The sequence below is a fragment of the Oncorhynchus tshawytscha genome, linkage group LG11 (genome assembly GCF_018296145.1).
Source record: "Oncorhynchus tshawytscha isolate Ot180627B linkage group LG11, Otsh_v2.0, whole genome shotgun sequence".
NCBI classification, from domain to species: Eukaryota; Metazoa; Chordata; class Actinopteri; order Salmoniformes; family Salmonidae; genus Oncorhynchus; species Oncorhynchus tshawytscha.
This window is the reverse complement of record NC_056439.1, coordinates 29,796,854-29,816,362: the sequence shown is the minus strand read 5'-3', so window position 1 is coordinate 29,816,362 and position 19,509 is coordinate 29,796,854. Positions and strand designations below refer to the sequence as shown.

At 45.2% G+C, this 19,509-nt stretch overlaps 1 protein-coding gene across 1 annotated transcript in view; it reads left to right on the top strand.

Moving 5' to 3' along the window:
* Window positions 1-19,509, top strand: part of syne2b (spectrin repeat containing, nuclear envelope 2b) — a 144,586-nt gene that overhangs the window by 100,041 nt on the left and 25,036 nt on the right. Inside the window, 18 exon segments of the mRNA XM_042330006.1 lie at window positions 128-280; window positions 395-556; window positions 852-1,007; window positions 1,461-1,604; window positions 1,733-1,903; window positions 3,864-3,997; window positions 4,088-4,292; window positions 4,445-4,627; window positions 4,759-4,878; window positions 4,972-5,126; window positions 6,579-6,726; window positions 6,953-7,047; window positions 7,284-7,515; window positions 7,603-7,797; window positions 9,888-10,013; window positions 10,532-10,687; window positions 13,446-13,604; window positions 14,361-14,527. Coding sequence (XP_042185940.1) covers window positions 128-280; window positions 395-556; window positions 852-1,007; window positions 1,461-1,604; window positions 1,733-1,903; window positions 3,864-3,997; window positions 4,088-4,292; window positions 4,445-4,627; window positions 4,759-4,878; window positions 4,972-5,126; window positions 6,579-6,726; window positions 6,953-7,047; window positions 7,284-7,515; window positions 7,603-7,797; window positions 9,888-10,013; window positions 10,532-10,687; window positions 13,446-13,604; window positions 14,361-14,527 — 2,861 coding nt within the window.

Below are 19,509 nucleotides of genomic sequence, written 5' to 3'. Positions count from 1 at the left end.
AGAGGGTGAATATTTAAGTGCCTTTGAATAGTGTATGGTTGTAGGTGCCATGCACACCGGTTTGAGTCTGTCAAGAACTGCAATGCTGCTGACTGTCTCCTCTCCCTTCTCTTCTTCCATCTGTCAGTTGTTGATGGAGAGGCAGTCCCCACAGGGGGCCTTGACAGAGCTGCTAGCCTGGGTTGGAGAGACTGAGGCCAGGCTGGAAGAGCAGCGGGATAGGGTCCACCAAACCACCTCCCCCAACGCGAACCTCAACCTAGTCCTTCAGAGCTTCAAGGTAGCAACTGCCAGATTCAGTTTGTCCTCTCTTATTCAATACCTGGTCATGTGAAAGTATTTATATTTGCATAAACAAATTGTTCGATTCCCGACGTCTCTCTCTCTCCTACAGGTGTGTAAGGCTGAGATAGCAGTCCGCCAGCTCACAGTGGACTATGTCAACCAGTCGGAGTTGCAGACGAGCAGAGGGAGATATGAACACCCAGATTATGCTGATGAGCTGGGCGGTCTTAACCACCGCTGGCTCAGTCTACAGGGCACCCTCAACAACCAGGTGAGAACTCAATTGGGGAAAGAGAAAATAGCTTACAGAACCTCAACCTATGGATAGTCTTTTATATAAAATATCAACGTGATGCTCAACCCCTTCGATTTTTAAAGCCGTTTCGGTAACAAATCCTAGGCTATTTTAAGAGCATCAATCCGTACTATTGATGATTTGATCCCATAGCTATTGGTCATTTTTAGTGACACCTGTTTTATAGAACCAATCATTCCGACTGATTATGATTTGATCCCATATCTATTGAATCTATTTGACCCCATATCTATTGACTTTCCCTCTGCAGATCCAGGATGTTGAACAGGAGCTGAGGATGTGCACAGAGAGAGAGGTCAGACTGCAGCACCACCACACCTGGCTCACCAGTCAGAGAGAGTGGATGGGCTCAGCCCAGAGGCCCGTCAGTCACTCTGAGGTGGAGAAGAGCTTAAAAACCTGTGAGGTGGGTTGAAAAACAGAACCTGGTGTACAGTACCACAGGTGTCAAGTCATTTGCCCTCTAGCTATTTCTATGATGACAGGGCCATGTGCAATATTTTGTTTTTACCAGGTGTTTATGTTTTTTAGAACCCCAATATTATCAGATCCAACAGCAATTTATTAGCAATGATGTGCACTGATTTTGATGTGTAATGTCTTGACTTCTGTTTTTAAGATGTCTGAAGCATGTACAGTAAGATGTCTGCTAGTATATAATGTTTATATGTTCACCTACCAAGGGACTGCAGATGGAAATGAGATATTAGCTAAATCTTACTTCTGAGACATATATTTTGTTGTATGTTGTCCCTGTTTCAAATAAACTTAATAAATAAATCAAATACATTGGGGATTGGACCTACAGTTGAACATGCATGTGTTACTGTGTTTTCTTACTGCTACTCCTGTCTGTCAGGGTCTGGAGGAGAAACTCTGGCTAAATTATACAGCTCTTCAAGAGTTGAGAGAGAAACACCACACAGGAAAAGAGGATGGCACCTGTGCCTTCATCACTCAGACAGATGATGTCATTAAGGCCTGTACAGCCCTCAGTCAAGAGGTAAGCTCAGGGGAATGAGGGCAGTTGCTTAACAAATACATGTATTCACTGCATGGACACTAGTTGTAAAAACCTTCAAATTGTAGGGTGCAGTGACTCCTATTTTGACTCATTGTTTCCCCCTCCAGAACCCAGCTGTGCGACAGAGACTGAAACAGGTATTGGAGCTGTGGGCTGGGTTTGAGAAAGGACTGAATGATGCAACACTGGACACAGTGAAGACCTGCCAGGCTATGGAATACAGCTGCTTCCCTCAGCTTTCTCTCCAGGCCCTGCAAGGACTCCATGAAAAGCTCCAGGTAGGTACTACAGTATAGCCATCAAGTTTGATTTGCAGTGGCGATTTTAGCATGTAAATCTTAGTGGGGCATGCCAGCAAAGTCACTACACAAACACAGCACAACACTAAACAATACATTAAGTACACTATAATGGTGACAAACGGTGCCCACAAACTGTTAGGGCCTACATAAAGCTCTCCCAACAGCAGAGTCCCAACAGAAGTCCCAACACCTTACCACTACTACACCTGGCTATCAGCGGAGCCTTGTCTGGCTTCGAAACAGTTCATTCAGTCTCATTTTCTGCCTCTAAAAAAAAAGTACCTAATATGGCTGACTTGCTTAACAAATGTTATTTCTAATGACAATTAGAAATAAACTAATAAACTACTATAAACTATGGCATAAGGGGATGACGAGGGGATAAGAGGCAATCCATAATTTTGATTAAGACATTAATGAGAGAGCTATGAAAGGCATAGTCAATTTAACTGTTTAGAATTCAGAACATGAGCCGGTCTTACGGTATTCTCCCTGCACACCAAGTCAGAACCGTTGGAGAAATAAAGGGGGCATATAAGCAGACAATGAAAGCTTTTACAATATTCAATGATTACATTTCTCTAAAACAGGCTATAGGCTACATGGGCACCACCAAGTCAGAACAGTAGGCGAAGTTAAGAGCGGAAAAGGGACCATTTTTAATTGATCCTTTATTTAACTAGGCAAGTCAGTTAAGAACAAATTCTTATTTGCAATGACGGCCTACTCAGGCCAAACCACGATGACGCTGGGCCAATTGTGCGCCACCCTATGGGACTCCCAATCACATCCGGATGTGATACAGCCTGGATTCAAACCAGGTACTATAGTGACGCCTCTTGCACTGAGATGCAGTGGCTTAGACCGCTGCTCCACTCAGGAGCTCACATACTAACAGCTACTACACAACATACACTTAGTATTACTTTCTTAGCTACAGTATACATATCTCCTTAGAATATTACATAATTTATGCAGCGGCATACAATACATTTTGGACTCACCTTGTTGTGCTGTGCTCAGTTGAACAGGAAGGTGGCACGGCGGTCCTCCGTAGGCAAATTTTGTTATCAAACTTTGTAATCAAAGTCTGGCATTCTCTGGATGTATTGTGCTTTCAAGACAACTGGGAACTCAGAAAAAACAAGGTCAAATCGTGATAACGTCAGTGATCTTCAGGTTGGAGCTCTAGAATGAGGCCTGAGTTCCCTACTTGCAATTCCGAGTTGGATGACTGTTCAAAATGTTTTTTCCCAGTGGGGGCTTGTTTTTTTTCAGAGTTCCCAGTTGTCCCAGTAGAATTTTCCCAGTTCTGAGTTTCCAGTTGTTTTGACTGCGGCAGAGGTCATGCTGGATTGACAGCATGGGCAATGTTGAACGTTTATCCTTTTAAGCTTGGAAAAGAGACCCACTAACCCAGACTTGGGACCACACACCCACTTTATGTCCAATGGCCGATAAGCACCGATACGTTTTATCTATAATTTCTCTTAATTATTTATCTTCATATGACAAGGATTAAAAAGCATTTGCCAGTAGATTGTCGACTTGATTCATGATGATGACTGCTAGCTAAGATTTAGAAAGTATGATGTTGACAAGATCAGTCCAATCAAAGCTACTATAGATGTAATGTGATTTGACATAATTTTATATGTGGCCACTGACCTTGAGCCTTCTTGGATCAGCTAACCATGTGTATGTGACCAATAAAATGTGATTTGATTTGATTTATTAATGTCAAAATAACATGTAAGACAGGCAACCCCCCCACTTTTTTTGCTAAAAAAGGTGGGGCCCTGAATGGCGGGTCGCCACTGTTGATTTGTAACTGGGTATATGACGTCTGTCTTTTATCTTGTCATTGCACTGTTCCTGTTATAATACAGTTTATGAGCAGGCAATCACACTGTTGTGTATGTGTTCCTGTATCTAGCTTCTAAGGAAGGAGACTGAGGGGTGTGACTCAGAATGGGACGGTCTGATCCACACTCTCTCCATCCTCAGGGACATGATCAGTCCTACGGCCACCTTCCTCATGTCAGAGCAACTGGATAGAGAGAGAACGAGGTCAGTGTAAACTACAATACACACAAACACGCATATACACATGCACACGCACTTATACACACACTGAGTGGTCTTTTGTGGTCTTTCAAGGTGGAATAAGGTGAATCGTGAGCTGGAGAATCACCTGAATAGAATTCAGACACTGCTCCAGATCTGGGGGGCTTATGCCCGTCTCTCTGTACCTTTCTCCCAACGTCTGCAAACACTGAGGGATGATGTCACAGCTCTGATGAACCAGCCACCTGGTCAGGACAACACTACACAACTGGTTGCAGCCCAGATACAGGCCGTCCATGTAAGTGGGATATTGTGAAATCTACATGGTAGAGGGAATATGCACATAGTTAATGAGTCGTATGAGAGTATAGATCAGACTGATCCTGAATCAGTTCTTGTGAGAACTCTGTCATTCTCGCTGCTGTATTTCTTCCATTGCCCCTGTCCCAGAGCCTGCAGGAGAGAACAGACAGTTTACAGACCGACCTGGAGGGGGTGCTAGAGGCCTCTAAGGAACTCAGTGGACGAGTGGAACCCTCGTCTGCCGTCTTCATCCAATCAGAGAGCCGTATGCTAACCCGTGGTGTCCTACATCTGAGCCAGTCACTGGCCGATAAACTTGGGCATCTCCAGGTACTGTGTGGTGATATTTGCCTTATTGTTTTATAGCTACTTGTATGACATTACATTCTTGTTTAATTATGTTATGTATGCCTTTATGCCTGATCCCTGACCATGTTATTCATGTGTTTATCTGTGTGCAGGAAGAGCATGAGCAGCTCCAGGAGTTTGAGAGTGTCTTGGCATCCCTTGAGAAACACCTTGAGGACTGGGAGGGGAGACTGAAAAGTGTAACCGTGCCTCCACAAATATATATATCCAAGGTAGGTCAACACAAAACAGACCTCATGCTAAAGTCAAACCTCTGTATTGAATACTGTATATCCAGAGACTGACTTTGGATCCATGTGTTCCAGATGGGTCTGCTGGAGCTGAGTGGTTTCTCTCCTGACCTTGATATACTGAATGAGCTGAGCTACAGGCTGACCCTCAGTGACCCTGCCACCCACAGACTACAGAGCCTCAACTGGAGCTGGGCTCAGGCCTCGGCCCGCGCTGTGGAGACCTACAGGTCAGTACAGTAGAAGTGATTTACTCAAATCAAATCAAATCAAATTTTATTTGTCACATACACATGGTCAGCAGATGTTAATGCGAGTGTAGCGAAATGCTTGTGCTTCTAGTTCCGACAATGCAGTAATAACCAACAAGTAATCTAACTAACAATTCCAAAACTACTGTCTTATACACAGTGTAAGGGGATAAAGAATATGTACATAAGGATATATGAATGAGTGATGGTACAGAGCAGTATAGGCAAGATACAGTAGATGGTATCGAGTACAGTATATACATATGAGATGAGTATGTAAACAAAGTGGCATAGTTAAAGTGGCTAGTGATACATGTATTACATAAGGATGCAGTCGATGATATAGAGTACAGTATATACGTATGCATATGAGATGAATAATGTAGGGTAAGTAACATTATATAAGGTAGCATTGTTTAAAGTGGCTAGTGATATATTTACATCATTTCCCATCAATTCCCATTATTAAAGTGGCTGGAGTTGAGTCAGTGTTAGTGACAGTGTGTTGGCAGCAGCCACTCAATGTTAGTGGTGGCTGTTTAACAGTCTGATGGCCTTGAGATAGAAGCTGTTTTTCAGTCTCTCGGTCCCAGCTTTGATGCACCTGTACTGACCTCGCCTTCTGGATGATAGCGGGGTGAACAGGCAGTGGCTCGGGTGGTTGATGTCCTTGATGATCTTTATGGCCTTCCTGTAACATCGGGTGGTGTAGGTGTCCTGGAAGGCAGGTAGTTTGCCCCCGGTGATGCGTTGTGCAGACCTCACTACCCTCTGGAGAGCCTTACGGTTGTGGGCGGAGCAGTTGCCGTACCAGGCGGTGATACAGCCCGCCAGGATGCTCTCGATTGTGCATCTGTAGAAGTTTGTGAGTGCTTTTGGTGACAAGCCGAATTTCTTCAGCCTCCTGAGGTTGAAGAGGCGCTGCTGCGCCTTCTTCACGATGCTGTCTGTGTGAGTGGACCAATTCAGTTTGTCTGTGATGTGTATGCCGAGGAACTTAAAACTTGCTACCCTCTCCACTACTGTTCCATCGATGTGGATAGGGGGGTGTTCCCTCTGCTGTTTCCTGAAGTCCACAATCATCTCCTTAGTTTTGTTGACGTTGAGTGTGAGGTTATTTTCCTGACACCACACTCCGAGGGCCCTCACCTCCTCCCTGTAGGCCGTCTTGTCATTGTTGGTAATCAAGCCTACCACTGTTGTGTCGTCCGCAAACTTGATGATTGAGTTGGAGGCGTGCGTGGCCACGCAGTCGTGGGTGAACAGGGAGTACAGGAGAGGGCTCAGAACGCACCCTTGCGTGGTAACGTGAGAGACACTAACAGACAGATTAGTCAATTAGTCAATAAAAAAACGAAATTCTGGCTATTCCCTACTATTACACTAGAAAACAGTATGGCAGGTTTAAAGTGTGTCTTGTTTGTGTGTCAGTGAGTTGCAGACAGAGTCACTGAGGCAACAGAGTTTTCAGGAGAAGTGTGAGAACTGGATGGACTTCCTACAGACGATGGAGGACAGCCTAGCAGTAGACCTGGCCAGTACCTACAGCGGCCTGAGAGAGCAGCTACGCACACACCAGGTGACAAACACACATACGCTCGCACGCTTACATCACACACATACACACGCACACACAGACTCATGCACGCACGCACGCACGCACACACACACACACACACACACACACACACACACACACACACACACACACACACACATGAAAATACAGCCACTATCAGTATCTATTCAGTAACACTAACTAGGCCAGTGAATATGACAGTAATATTGTGATTCTGGTGTCTCAGAGGTTCCAGTTAGAGATGTCTATCGGTCATCAGATCCTGCACTCTGTCATCAATGATTCTCTACATCTGCTGCAGAGGGGAGACGTGGATGATAGGTGAGGACAGGACAGAGATTATCTGCTCACATGATCAATGTTAGAGTCTTTGTAAGAACTGTTGCACCATTGATGTTTATCCACCTCTATTAACGGGCGTCGTGGTCCTTTGACCATCAGCTGGTGATTAGTTACACGTTTTTGATCATTATCAATCATCGTCATTGATTTTAGCTTTCAGAGTTACTCTTATAGTTGTATTCATTTGTATGCTGTTACCGTTCTCTGTCCCCCAGGAGCGACTTTATCCTGAAGCTGGCCCAGCTGAGGGAGCACTGGCAGGGGGCTGTGCAGAGGGCAGCTCAGAGGAGCTCCCTGGTGGAGGGGCTAGTCAAACACTGGCACCTCTACAGCCGCTACCTCAGGAAGCTCCAGAGGTTCGTAGCAGATGCCCAGGCCCTCCTGCCCCCCACAGGGCCAGCCCACTGCAGCCTGCAGCAGCTCCGAAGCTCCCTCTACGACATGAAGGTAATAGGTTAGAGATTGATACAGCCAAGGGGAAGGGCAAGGGTTCATAAATGACAGTGCATTCCTTCTGTCGTCTGTGGACTGTAGCACTTGGAGCTGCTTTTCCAGAGATACCAGTGCAGCTACATCCACACTCTGGAGCTGGGCCGTCAGCTCTTCTCCATGGGGGACGAACAGACTCAGGCACAGCTGCAGACCGAGCTGGCTACCCTGCAGGAGGACTGGGAGAACCTGCAAGGACTGCTGGAAAAGAGAAAGGACATAACAAACGCTATCATTCAGGTGCTCCTCTTGCCCCTCAGTCAGTGGGAGACAGTAGTTTGGGGAAGAGACTACTCAATCAGCTGACCTATAGGAAGATCATTATCTGTGGATCACAGTTTAGTGGAATAACATGTTTTAAGTGTATTTGATTATAAAATTATTGATACAAATGATAGGTCAGAGTTAAGAGGATACTTTTGAATCAATAGAATTGAGTAAAGTTCTGTCAGAGTCACAGGTTTACAATATAAAGAAAGATCTTAGCTTAGCCTTGAAATATCTGATGTGAAACCGGCATTCTCTACAGTCAGAGGTCTACTTTTAGAAATGCCTTATTATATTTGACCCCCTACCCCCCTACTGTGGTTACATTTCACCTTAAATGCCCATTCTATCCCTACTGTTACATGCAGCCCATTTCCTCCCTCATTGGGCTCAAAGCAGTAAAGTCAAATTTAGCAGTTTTGTGCCTGAAACACACAGATCAGCCCACTGACCTACAGTACATTCCTGGATCTTCTCTATAACAACTATCCACTCATCCAGTAGTCTGGCTTAGTCTAGCACTGATCTGGGTTTCTGGCAGTGTGGGATACTGACCGATTGACTGAGTTGATTACTGGTCAACCTTTTGTCAGAGGGAGTGCCTTAGTCAGCTATCAGACTTGATAAATCATTCAGTCATGAGAAGGCTCTTTGACCCACAGCACTCAGTAGTTTTAAGGCTCTTTATGATAGCTTGTGGTTCATGGAGGAAATATTTTCCCATTGAGTAGGCCTGTAAAAGTGATTTGTCCCTTATCAGAGTGAGTGATCCTAGAAACAGATCCCCATATACACTACCGGTCCAAGGTTTTAGAACACCTACTCATTCAAGGGTTTCTCTTTATTTTTGACTATTTTCTACATTGTAGAATAATAGTGAAGACATCAAAACTATGAAATAACACATCATGTAGTAACCACAGCGAGGGAGGAGGCAGGCAGGGACTAGGCAGGCAGGTAGGGATGAGGCAGGCAGGGACGAGGCAGGCAGGTAGGGATGAGGCAGGTAGGGATGAGGCAGGCAGGGACGAGGCAGGCAGGTAGGGATGAGGCAGGCAGGGACTAGGCAGGCAGGTAGGGACGAGGCAGGCAGGGAGGAGGCAGGCAGGGACTAGGCAGGCAGGGACTAGGCAGGCAGGGACTAGGCAGGCAGGGACTAGGCAGGCAGGGACTAGGCAGGAAGGTAGGGATGAGGCAGGCAGGCAGGGACGAGGCAGGCAGGGACGAGGCAGGCAGGGACGAGGCAGGCAGGGACTAGGCAGGCAGGTAGGGATGAGGCAGGCAGGGACGAGGCAGGCAGGGACGAGGCAGGCAGGGACTAGGCAGGCAGGTAGGGACGAGGCAGGCAGGGAGGAGGCAGGCAGGGACTAGGCAGGCAGGCAGGGACAAGGCAGGCAGGGACTAGGCAGGCAGGGACGAGGCAGGTGGGTCTGGAGTAGGCAAGCATGCAGGCAGGGACTAGGCAGGCAGGGACTAGGCAGGCAGGCAGGGATGAGGCAGGCAGGGACGAGGCAGACAGGGACGAGGCAGGCGGGTCTGGAGGAGGCAAGCATGCAGGCAGGGAGGAGGCAGGCAGGCCGGGAGGCAGCTTAGTGTAAGCCTGTCTGGGTATTAGAGCACTTGAACTCCTCCGGTCCCTGAGCTGTCAGGAGCACTAAGGTGGACATGGAGACCAGAGCCTCTCCAACTGGGTAAACCTGCTTGTTTTTGGCCCTGCTGTTCCTCGGGCATTACCTAGAGATACTCTACGAAGGGCTGAGGCATGAGATATGTTCACTGACCTGAATTGACACCTGGCCTCTCCTTCTGTGGGAGGTCTCGTGTCTGTTCTTGGAAACTTAACCCACTCTCCCCTTTCGTCTGCTTTTTGGCCAAGTCTTTCTTTGCTTTGATGAAATCCAATAGATTACATCAATTCCCTTTTCATCCACCCTGACAATGGAGGCACTAAAAATCATTTTCAATGCTAAAAACAGAAATGCTCCTCTTAACTTCTACTAACCTTCTCAACTACTCCTTCAACCAGAGTATATCTATTTACATGACTACCTTTCTACTCTCAGAACTGGGAGCGCTGCGAGGCCAGACTATCCTATAGCATGCAGCAGCTGGACACCATGCAGACCGGACTGAAGCAGTCGATCCCAGAACATGACAATGAGCTCCAAGTTACAGAGAAACTCACTAAGGTAAATAGTAAACACAGTTGTTTCCAAATGTCTCGACCCTTTCACCCAGTGTGTGAATACATAGGGCAGAATGGAGTGGGACAAAAGTTAGGAACAAAAGAGTCCTTTTGGTGTTCATGTGGTAATTTGTTTTGTTTTATCAAAGTTTATTGTGTGCACTGTGCGATAGAAGCTGATGAGACTTCAGTCCTTAGACTGGGAAGTCGTTAGTTGACCCACTAAAGCACATTTAAAACAGATAAAGTATCAGTCAGAACACAAGAGCAGAGCCAAGTTAGTAACATGTTTGGCTTTTCAATCTCTTGTGGCCCATCAGGGGTTTATCCCCTCCCCCCTCCTTCTGTCCTGGTCTGCTGCGGCCCTTAATCCTCTCCTGGGGCGGGGAGAAATAGAGAGAGAGAGAAGCAGAGCAAAGAGAAGGGGCAGGACAGAGAGAGAGAGAGAGAGTGCGCGTGGCATGGACTGGAGTGGAGGGGGCCTGACGGGACAGTTTGTTGGTGCTGTGTTATGGTATGCAGGAGGCTGAGAACTCACTGGATGACTGGGCTGAGAGCCTGACTGAACTTGCCACCATGAAGACGGACCTGTCCCAGTACATCATTGCTGACGACGTGCTGCTACTCCAGGAACAGGTGGAGCACCTCCACTGTCAATGGGAGGAACTCTGCCTCAAGGTAGGGGACATGGCTGGCTAGGGCTGGGGAGACGGCTGGGCTCTGGGCTAGACAGCCTGAAGGCTCAAGGCTCACTAGGCTGAGTGTGTTTAGTGTGAAGGCAATAGCCAAACAGTGTGTGTATGTTTGTGTTGGGACAGCAGCTGCCGTGGTGACATATACAGAAAAAGTTGGTTGGCATGAATGTCCAGATAACTAAATGCAGAAACTCAATTTCTTAATCCAATCAGTAGTTGTTTTGCCAGGGAAACAAGCCTGTCATCTGACTCTGATTTGATTCGTTTCATATAAATATAACCCAGTTGGTAGTGGTACACTTCAAGAACTTTAAAAATGTCAAATTTTCTGAAATATTATTGTACAATTGTTTTATTATGGTATGGTCAACCATAGAATGAAAACCAAGTTTGGTGGATATGTGCTGGGGCCTGAGCTTTTGGGTTAGTTTCTGGGGTAGAGACATACAGGTTTGGGGGAATTGGCTGTGTGGGAATGGGGGGCCAGATGGTGATGGAGAAATTAGTTTAGGCTTCAGGAAGCAGGCCCTTTGTATTGGAAATCAGCCTGTCGTCAGGCTAGGGCCGTTGCTATGGCTATTCTAAGGCTTTCACTTCAACCGGGTGAGTAAAAAAAACTGATTCAATGATTTCAGGCTTAAATGACAAAATTAGTACAGTTTTGACAACTTTACTGATGGAATTTGTGATTTGATTTCAATGGGAGTGTTGACTCCTGTGCCTGGTGCTCATCCCAAAATCTGTCACATATGGGAACACGATGCAGCAGTCAGCTGAAGGGTGTTGCTTACACCTCTCCTAATGTTCCTCCACACCATCCACCATGTCTATCTCTCAGAGTTGTGTACCCATCACACTGACTCCATTAGACTCACACTCAGTCTGGCGAGTGGCGGAAAATGAACATGAAGTCTTTGGGAAGGTGTTTTTATTAGTGGAAATGAATGTAGATCAAGAGAGAACTGATTTATTTTGCATTTGTTTTTGATAAATGGTGAATAAGCACATGATGTTCATAGCAGATGGAGTCCATCTTACCTTTCACTTTCTTGGCCTAACTTTGGGTTAACTCTTTCTGTGCTGCTGTGGCAACTCTGCCTGAGTACAAGATACACTATATATACAAATGTATGTGGACACACCTTCAAATTGGTGGATTCGGCTATTTCAGCTACACGCGTTTTTGACAGGTTTATAAAATCAAGCACACATCCATGCTATCTCCATAGACAAACATTGGCAGTAGAATGGCCTTACTGAAGAGCTCAAGAGCTCATGTTCGTCACATTTCTGCCCTGCTAGATCAACTGTAAGTGCTGTTATTGTGAAGAGGAAATGTCTAGGAGCAACAACTGCTCAGCCGCGAAGTGGTAGGCCACACAAGCCCAGAATGGGACCGCAGAGTGCTAAAGCGCGCAACGCGTAAAAATCATCTGTCCTCAGTTACAACACCCACTACCGAGTTCCAAACTGCCTCTGGAAGCAACGTCAGCACAATAACTGTTCGACGGGAGCTTCTTGAAATGGCCGAGCACAGAAGCCTAAGATCACCATGCTCAATGTCAAGCGTTGGCTAGAGTGGTGTAAAGCTCGCCGCCATTGGACTCGCATTCTCTGGAGGGATGAATCACGCTTCACCATCTGGCAGTCCGGCAGACTAATCTTGGTTTGGCAGATGCCAGGAGAATGCTATCTACCTCAATGCATAGTGCCAACTGTAAAGTTTGGAGGAGGAGGAATAATGGTCTGGGGCTTTGAAGGGAAATCTTAACAATGACATTCTAGATGATTATGTGCTTCCAACTTTGTGGCAACGGTTTGGGAAAGGCCCTTTCCTGTTTCAACATGACAATGTCCACATGCACGAAGCGACGTCCATACAGAAATGGTTTGTCGAGATCGGTATGGAAGAACTTGACTAGCCTTCACAGAGCTCTGACCTCAACCCCATAGATCACCTTTGGGATGGATTGGAACGCCGACTGCGAGCCAGGCCTAATCGCCCAATATCAGTGCCCGACCTCACTAATGCTATTGTGGCTGAATGGAAGCATGTCCCCGCAGCAATGTTCCAACATCTAGTGGAAAGCCTTCCCAGAAGAGTGGAGGCTGTTACAGCAGCAAGGGGGGACCAACTCCATATAAATGCCCATGATTTTGGAATGAGATGTTTGACAAGAAGGTGTCCGCATACTTTTGGTCATGTAGTGTAGATGATATTGGTTTCTTTTATCTGTGAGCATAGGACTACACCTGCCTGTTATTTGGGTGGTGAAGTGAGGTGGCATCGTCTTGAAGTACTCATAATCACGGCAGCCATTAATAGTGTGAACCTGCTTCTCACGCGCCACAACAAATCCTTCTCTCTCGTGTCACACAGAGTAGTACGAACAGACTTCATTTTGCCATGCAATGAAGTACAGTTCTACTCAAATCCTGGTTGAAGAGAAATCATACCTGTCTGTGTGAATGCTCCACATCTTTGTGTCATCATTATTTATCATTACATCATTACTAACTTGAAGGAAACTTTGGTGAAGCAATTGAACTGGTTTCCCTGACATTCCCTTGGCAATCTTACTGTCACTGTTATTTAGTCTGGAGAAACCCTTGCAGAATCCATGCCCACCTAACTCACTATTTAACCATATGGTAGATATGATAACAGTTATCTATGGTACACTGACCATCTATTATTGCCCATTAAGCATATATTGTCCATATTCTGTGTTTCCTTTAAGGTCTCCCTACGCAAACAGGAGATAGCAGACCGTCTCAACGCATGGATCATCTTTAATGAGAAAAACAAGGAGCTTTGTGAATGGCTGACGCAGATGGAAAACAAAGTAGCACACAATGCCGACATCAGCATCGAGGAGATGGTGGAGAAGCTGAAGAAGGTAGGGGGGCTGTACCATGCTGCTTGGCCCACAAGGGGGGTCCTGAGTCTCTGTGATTCAAATATAATCAAAACAGTTTGAACAGTTTCACTCCCTTTGGTGTATAGCTTAGTCAGAGTTATCTAAATCAAGTTTAGATCAAAATGATCAAAACTTTCAAGTTGAATTGGATTATTAGAACAATAAACCGGCCTGGCACTGTGGAACGTAAACAGTGATTCATTTATCTATTGTCATTTAGATTAGATTTATCCAACAGCCACAGTCAAACGGTTAGACTTTTAAACATATCCAGACTGGTTTTTATCACTCCACTGATTGGCTCCCCCTCAACAGCCGATCAAAGTCCACCGTATGAAAGTAGGGAAGTAAACAGAGATAGTAGCTCTCTACAGACAGAAGATAGAGTGGTGGGGAATGTTCTGAAGGAGGAGAAGGAGGGAGGGAGGGATACAAAGTTTTCAATGTGCTGTGAATTATCCTGCCAGTGAATGGAACGACAGCTGTTTTAATCTCAGCAGCAGGGCCGCTTGGAGGGAGGTGGATGTCACACTTTGTTGACTGGACAATATTGGACTTTTTAAAACATTGATACCATAATACATGCTATTGGGGGAAATGTCCTCCTATAGAATACCATCATTCACAAAACCTTTCGACCCATACTCACATACCCTCTCCCTCTCATACAAACATTACTTTGACACAACACGTGCACTCATTCAGATACTCATTCCCATTCTGTGTGACTCCCAGGACTGTATGGAGGAGATCAACCTCTTCAGTGAAAATAAAACCCACCTGAAGCTGCTTGGAGAGCAGCTCATCACCGCTAGCAACAAGACCAAGGAGACCGAGGTCAACGACAAGCTGAAGGACATCAACGACCGCTGGCAGCACCTGTTTGATCACATAGAGACCAGGTAAGACCACAGTTGGACCTTTACAACTCTCTGACCACAATATTGGCTTGGTTAGGGCATATCGAGTGCATAGTATATCAGTCTTGCAAATGGATTGATTTCTCTTTGTCATTCAAAACAACACAGAGGATGCATTACAACAACGCATCATTATAAGACTGTGGTCTGACCGCTGTCAGAACTGGTTCTACCACTAGGGTTAGGTGAGGACAGGACAGGGTAGAACAGCTGCTGCTGCTGCAATGTTCCAAGCTTTGAGATTATAACAGGGAAAGCTTCAGGGAGCCATCACAGGGATATAGTTATTAATCCAGAAACATTAATCCCAATCCAACACAGAGTGGAATGAAGAGAACTGCTGAAATACCTTTACACAGGCTTACCTCTTATGTGTCATCATACAGCATGATGCAATTATTGATGGTACATGCGTGTCTCGGAAAGCAGTCAACACATGATCCATTTAGAGGAATATCAAGGCGGATATATAGAATACTTTAGGACTAATGAGATTGAAAAAAATATGTTCTAATCTAATGCATCAGGGAGGACTGGTGTATTATGAGACTATGATGCTATTCCAAGTGTAGTCTTCTTGTAACGATTCACCGTGCGTCTGATGGACACTAGGTCTGCAGTGTGCAGGGGGTTAAAACTGTGTCCTCCTTCATGTGTTTTCTTTTTCCACTAACAAGATTTATTTCTGAGATGGCGATCATTAGGTGAAGTGTTTCGAACTCTGGTCACTGATGAGGCCTTGTTTTCTCTGGGCATCATCGGTATAATGATGTCTGCAGTCTTCTCTGCTGCAGTCTGTTTACAAGCCTCTGCTAGAATATTTTTAAGAGACTTTTGAGTCATTCTCATCATCCAAGCTTTTTGCATTGCATGTTAGTTGGTAGCATTCATTCAATTGCTATTCATTATTGAGGGTAGCATATAGTGCACTGGTATTAGATCTCCAGAGAGAATAGGTTATTCAATCTAACATTCTGGCGTCATTGCTGTTGTTCACAGGCAGGCACTACTATAGCCTATACTAGCCCCCCACCCCCAAGTGGTTAATTGGAAACTCGGAGGCCCCACTTGTCAGAGAGAGCCAGCTGACCTGCTCTTCAGTGGAATGTTTTTACTCTGGCCACAGGGGCCAGACATACAGAGTCACTGCGAAGGGGAGGAAGGGGGATGACTTATCCTCCATGAGAATGAGGGATTTAGCTGGGCCATATGGTGGCTGTTCTTGGCTCTCTCTAACATGGTGTCCAGCTGCCTTGTCTTTCTCTCACTAACAGGAGTCTGCCTGCATAGCAACAACAGGCAGAGGGAGGGGTTTCTATTTGAGTGATATTCTGGACTTGTCTATGGCCATGTGGACCAAGGGACAGGGAGAGGGTTCTCTCTATGAATGACAGGGAGCCTAAAGTTTGAGGTCCTTAGGATTGCGGATAGATATAGGATGGAATAACACAGAGAATGCAGGGCAGGCTGCCCAGCCCACTAACACACTGTCCTTTAAGCCAACCTTGCATGGATGTTTTATCCTGTTAATGAGCTAGTTAGTCCATTCTGCCACTTAGTACTGGTCCATGTGGCGCTATGCAAAGGAATGTGTGGACCCCTAGTTTAGCCTACATATTCTGCCGCTATTCCAGAGACATGGTATAAAAGTTGGGATGAAATTATTCCTACTTAGAGCGCATGAGGACAGGATTTGGGCCTCAGTCTCCATGGTTGTTTGTAGCTGTAACCCCCTGTAAGCAGATAAACGTGAGGAATGTCTGCCTGTTACACTTGAACAAGCTGCTTAACGCGGTGTGGAAACCATTTAGCCTGTTGCTATGTCTCTGCCCTGAGTTCCCTCTCACGACATGTACATGGCAGTTTTCATTTCACCACAACAAGAGGGGAAGGCTACAATTGGCTTTGTGTGTCGTATAGACTAGAGCACTAAGGCAACAATTGGCTTTGTGTGTTGGGGGGAAAAGTTAGAGGGCTACAATTGGCTTTAGATCAGTAGGTAAGTGAGAGAGAGGGAGCTGAAAGAGAGATACAGGGTAATAAGAGAGAGAGGTATAGAGGGAGGGGAGATGGCTGGATAGCCCCGGGCCCTCAATTAGCTTCCTCTCAGCCCCACTTCCCAGGTCATCCCATGATGCACTATAATCCTGTGTACAGGTGGTACACAACCTTCCCTCACCAAGACTAAAGTCTTCAATGATGCCTACACTGTAGATCTATTGCATTATTAAGCAATGAGTGGTCTTTTTTAAAACTTTTTTTTTTTTACTAGGCAAGTCAGTTAAGAACAAATTCTTATTTTCAATGACGGCCTAGGAACAGTGGGTTAACTGCCTGTTCAGGGGCAGAACGACAGATTTTGTACCTTGTCAGCTCGGGGATTTGAACTTGCAACCTTTCGGTTACTAGTCCAATGCTCTAACCACTAGTCTACCCTGCCGCTCTTAACTCTGCTATGTGTTGCTTATCGACCTCATAAAGGGGATATGAATCATCCTTCATTTTATCATGCTTACAACAGGAAATGTTGTAACTGAGTTGATTTGGAGGTTGACAATTTATGTTGGCCTATCATAGGGTCCTGAAATGTATCACCTATTTGGATGAGTGCTTATTACAGACAGGGGACATTTCAGAGTGGTGATGAGTGAGGACCGTGCCTCAGCCTGTGCCTGGGCGGACCCACTGCAGTGTGATATGGAAGATTAGTGAAAGTTGACTTGGTGAAGATTAGATGCGCTGACACTGGCTCAGGCTCACCGGTCGCCTTTGTCCCCCAAAACAAACTGGATGCTCCGTCACCCTGTCCAGCAGCTGCCGTCTGCTGACACAAGGCATTGTGTCATCCATAGGGCCCGTAGACCCAGCTTCCCCTACCCAAGGCCCCCAAGGCCCCCGCACTCTTCACCATTGTCTGAACGAGGGGCGTGTGAGGCAGATGTTTTGTTGAAACAACCCCCTCTACGCCAGGAGTCAGCTCAGTGCTCACAAGTCTGAAGAGACAGGGATTTGAGTTATATCTGTTTTTCTTTGCTGTAAGTACAGGATTCAGCATGTTTTATTCAGTGTTTGAGTACGGCTGTTAAAAAAGCACTTCTTTGGCCATTCGTCTCCCCTTTATGGTTGAAGTTCCTGTAGCCATGGCGATGCAGTATATCTCAAAGAACTTTGGCACCAGGTTACCAGCTCAGTTGCCATGGTGATTGGTTGAGTTCAGACAAGGGGGTGCAAAATAGAGTTGTCTGTCTGGGGGAGTGTGTCAGGGGTTGGGGTGTGTGTGTGTGTGTGTGTGTGGGGGGGGGGTAGTACTCTGGTGATAATAATGGGTATTGAGTCATAGATTGTATTACTGTTCAGCACTCATATTTTATTAAACCATAGCAAGTTTCTTAGCATAACAGACTCATGAGCCGTCATAAAGGTGACAGCATGCAACATGCTCAGACAGTGGGTAGCTGAAGTGAATCTTTTCAACACTTTTATGGGAGACACAGTTACACAGTAACATCCTTAACATGCCACAGGGATTAGTCTCTTATCTCATTACAAAGTGAATGTAAGACTTAATGTTGCATAGGATTCCTCAGAGACAGAGACATCTGTCTTATGACAGATGAAAGGCTTACCCTGACTTTCTATGTAAATTGGTGTCACTAGATATTTCAAGAGTTGCTGGGTATTGCTCTATGCTGTTCTTTGTATGGTGTCTTTAATTGCTTGGGTGAATGACAGATATACTATAGGTGGGAGTTAAGCAGTGTTTCCTGGCAGGCAGCACTGCGTCTCTGGTCTTGCCCTTGTTGACAGTTGGGCGACTGCGGCCCAAGATCCCCACCTGTCAGTGTGGTGGCAATAACAGTAATAGTAACGGTAACAGAAACAGAAATAGTAACAGTAACAGTAGTAGTAACAGTAGTAGTAACAGTAACCGTAACATTAGTAACAGTAGTAGTAACAGACACAGTAACAGAAACAGTAACAGTAGTAGTAACAGACACAGTAACAGAAACAGTAACAGTAGTAGTAACAGTAACAGTAGTAGTAGTAACAGTAACAGTAGTAGTAACAGTAACAGTAGTAGTAACAGTAACAATAGTAACAGTAACAGTAGTAGTAGTAACAGTAACAGTAGTAGTAACAGTAACAGTAGTAGTAGTAGTAACATGAGTAGTAGTAGTAGCAGTAACAGTAGTAGTAACAGTAACAGTAGTAGTAACAGTAACAGTAGTAGTAGTGGTAGTAGTAACATGAGTAGTAGTAGTAACAGTAGTAGTAACATTAACAATAGTAACAGTAGCAGTAGTAGTAGTAACAGTAACAGTAGTAGTAACAGTAACAGTAGTAGTAGTTGTAGTAACATGAGTAGCAGCAGTAACAGTAGTAACAGTAACAGTAGTAGTAACAGTAACCGTAACATTAGTAACAGTAACAGTAGTAGTAACAGATACAGAAACAGAAACAGTAACAGTAGTAGTAACAGTAACAGAAACAGTAACAGTAGTAGTAACAGACACAGTAACAGAAACAGTAACATTAACAGTAGTAAAAGTAACAGTAGTAGTAGTAACAGTGACAGTAGTAGTAACAGTAACAGTAGTAGTAGTAGCAGTAACAGTAGTAACAGTAACAGTAGTAGTAGTAGTAGCAGTGACAGTAACATTAGTAGTAGTAACAGGAACAGTAGTAGTAGTAGTAACAGGAACAGTAGTAGTAACAGTAGCAGTAGTAGTAACAGTGACCGTAGTAGTAGTAACAGTAACAGTAGTAGTAGTAACAGTAACAGTAACAGTAGTAGTAACAGTAGTAGTAGTAACAGTAACAGTAGTAGTAGTAACAGTAACATTAGTAGTAGTAACAGTGACAGTAACAGTAGTCGTAGTAACAGTAACAGAAGTAGTAGTAGTAACAGGTAGTAACAGTAGCAGTAGTAGTAGTAGTAGTTACATGAGTAGTAGCAGTAACAG